The 1,882-nt window shown below is 37.7% G+C and overlaps 1 protein-coding gene across 1 annotated transcript; it reads left to right on the top strand.

Moving 5' to 3' along the window:
* Nucleotides 1-10: 10 nt before the first annotated feature.
* Nucleotides 11-1,876, top strand: LOC123177562 (uncharacterized; the record flags this gene model as incomplete). The annotated part of the gene is made up of 4 exons (XM_044591241.1): nt 11-803; nt 878-1,180; nt 1,256-1,364; nt 1,433-1,876. Coding segments are annotated over exons 1-4 (1,470 nt in total), but the record flags the coding sequence as incomplete, so codon positions are not given.
* Nucleotides 1,877-1,882: the final 6 nt, after the last annotated feature.

Genomic DNA, 1,882 nt, shown 5'->3' with positions numbered 1-1,882 from the left:
AAAAAAAACAGTGAAAAAGAAACTGAAAATTATCAAGAACCGAAGCGTAAAAGGAAGGCAGGCAACAAGAAGTCAATTAAGAACCAAGGTAAGCCTGAGAAGAAGCCAGAGGATTGGTTCAAAAAAAAATCAATATTTTTCAACTTGCCATATTGGGAACTTAACAAGTTAAGGCACAATCTCGATGTAATGCACATAGAAAAGAATGTGTTTGATAATTTAATTGGAACGTTGTTGAATATTGATTCTAAAACAAAGGATGGCCTAAATGCACGGCTTGACTTGGCAGAAATTGGTGAAAATGGAATTCGACATGATCTTCATCCTGTTGAAGATAATAATGGAAAAACAGTATTGCCTGATGCACCATTTACTATGTCTAGAAAACAGCAAGAAGTACTTTGTTCAGTGATGCATAATATTAGGACTTCCGATGGATATGCATCAAATTTTTCTAGGCATGTCAACATGAAAGATTGTACAATCTCAGGTCTCAAAAGCCATGATTGTCATGTTATTCTGGAAGATATTCTTCCTCTAGCACTTCGATCCTGTTACCCGCACAAAGAGGTCATGACAGTAGTTATCGGGCTGTCTAATTTCTTCAAGAAGCTATGCTCGAAAGTGTTAGATGTCTCTGAGCTTGACAAACTTCAAGAGAGTATTGTGATGACACTTTGCAATATGGAGAGAATTTTTCTTCCATCATTCTTTACTATCATGGTGCATTTAATGGTGCACTTGGTTGAAGAAGTTAAACTTGGTGGTCCAGTGCACTATCGATGGATGTACCCTCTGGAGAGGTATGGCGCTTAACATTGATTTTATTTAATCTTCAATAGTGTTGAGAAGTAACATCCTGCTTAATTAAATTTAGATCATTTGTCCGGCTGAAAGCACTTGTGCGCAATAGAGCATTTCCTGAAGGTTCAATTGCCGAAGGGTATCTTGCCCAAGAATGCTTGACCTTTTGTTCAAGATTTCTAGAAGGAACTACACGTTTTACAAGACCATCAAGAAACCCTGCTCCGTCAGAAAAGATAAAAGATTTGTACATGTTCAATAGTGCTGGTGAACCAATTGGAAAGGCTATCCCGGTTGGGCAGTTTAATAGCCGTCTTCTAATTCAAGCACATCGATATGTCTTACGACATTGTGATGAACTTGCAGATTTCCGCAAGTATGTATAATATCTTTAATCTTTTTGTTTAGAGTTTGCCGAAAAGTTCTAATATATATAATCTAATTGTTACAGAGAATTTGTGGCCGAAGAGAATAGCAAACGATGTGAGTCAGCTAAATTGACAGAAGCTGATAGCACTAAGTTAATTAATGGACACTTTGCTGACTGGTTGGAACAAAAGGTACATTTTACCATATTCATGTACTGTGAATTATATAGGCACCTGAATTTAACTAATTGCACATCCAGGTTTTACAAAGTGATGGGCCAAATATAACAGAAAAGGTAAGAGCTTTGGCTGCAAAGCCAAAGAGATATGGGGTGCGCTACAGTGGCTATGTCATCAACGGCTTCAGGTTTCACACGATGAGTCATGACTCAGGGCATGTCACACAAAATAGTGGTGTAGTGAACATTGCAGAAAATGGTGTTCGATATTATGGCAGATTAACTGACATATTTGAATTGTCCTATAATGATTACAAGGTGGTGTTCTTTAATTGTGATTGGTATGATGTCTACCACAAAGTTGGCATTCAAACCGATGAGTTTGGGTTCATTCTTGTGAACAAGTCTCGGAAAATACACACAGGAGATCAGTTAGAGGATGATCCTTTTGTATTTTCTTCCCAGGTGCAGCAGGTTTTCTATGTTCAAGATCCAAAAGCTGAACTATGGAATGTAGTAGTGGAAGTCAGG

This window comes from Triticum aestivum, unplaced genomic scaffold (assembly GCF_018294505.1).
Source record: "Triticum aestivum cultivar Chinese Spring unplaced genomic scaffold, IWGSC CS RefSeq v2.1 scaffold8045, whole genome shotgun sequence".
Classification (NCBI taxonomy): domain Eukaryota; kingdom Viridiplantae; phylum Streptophyta; class Magnoliopsida; order Poales; family Poaceae; genus Triticum; species Triticum aestivum.
Note: the sequence above shows the minus strand (reverse complement) of the source record. Positions and strands in the feature narration are given on the sequence as shown.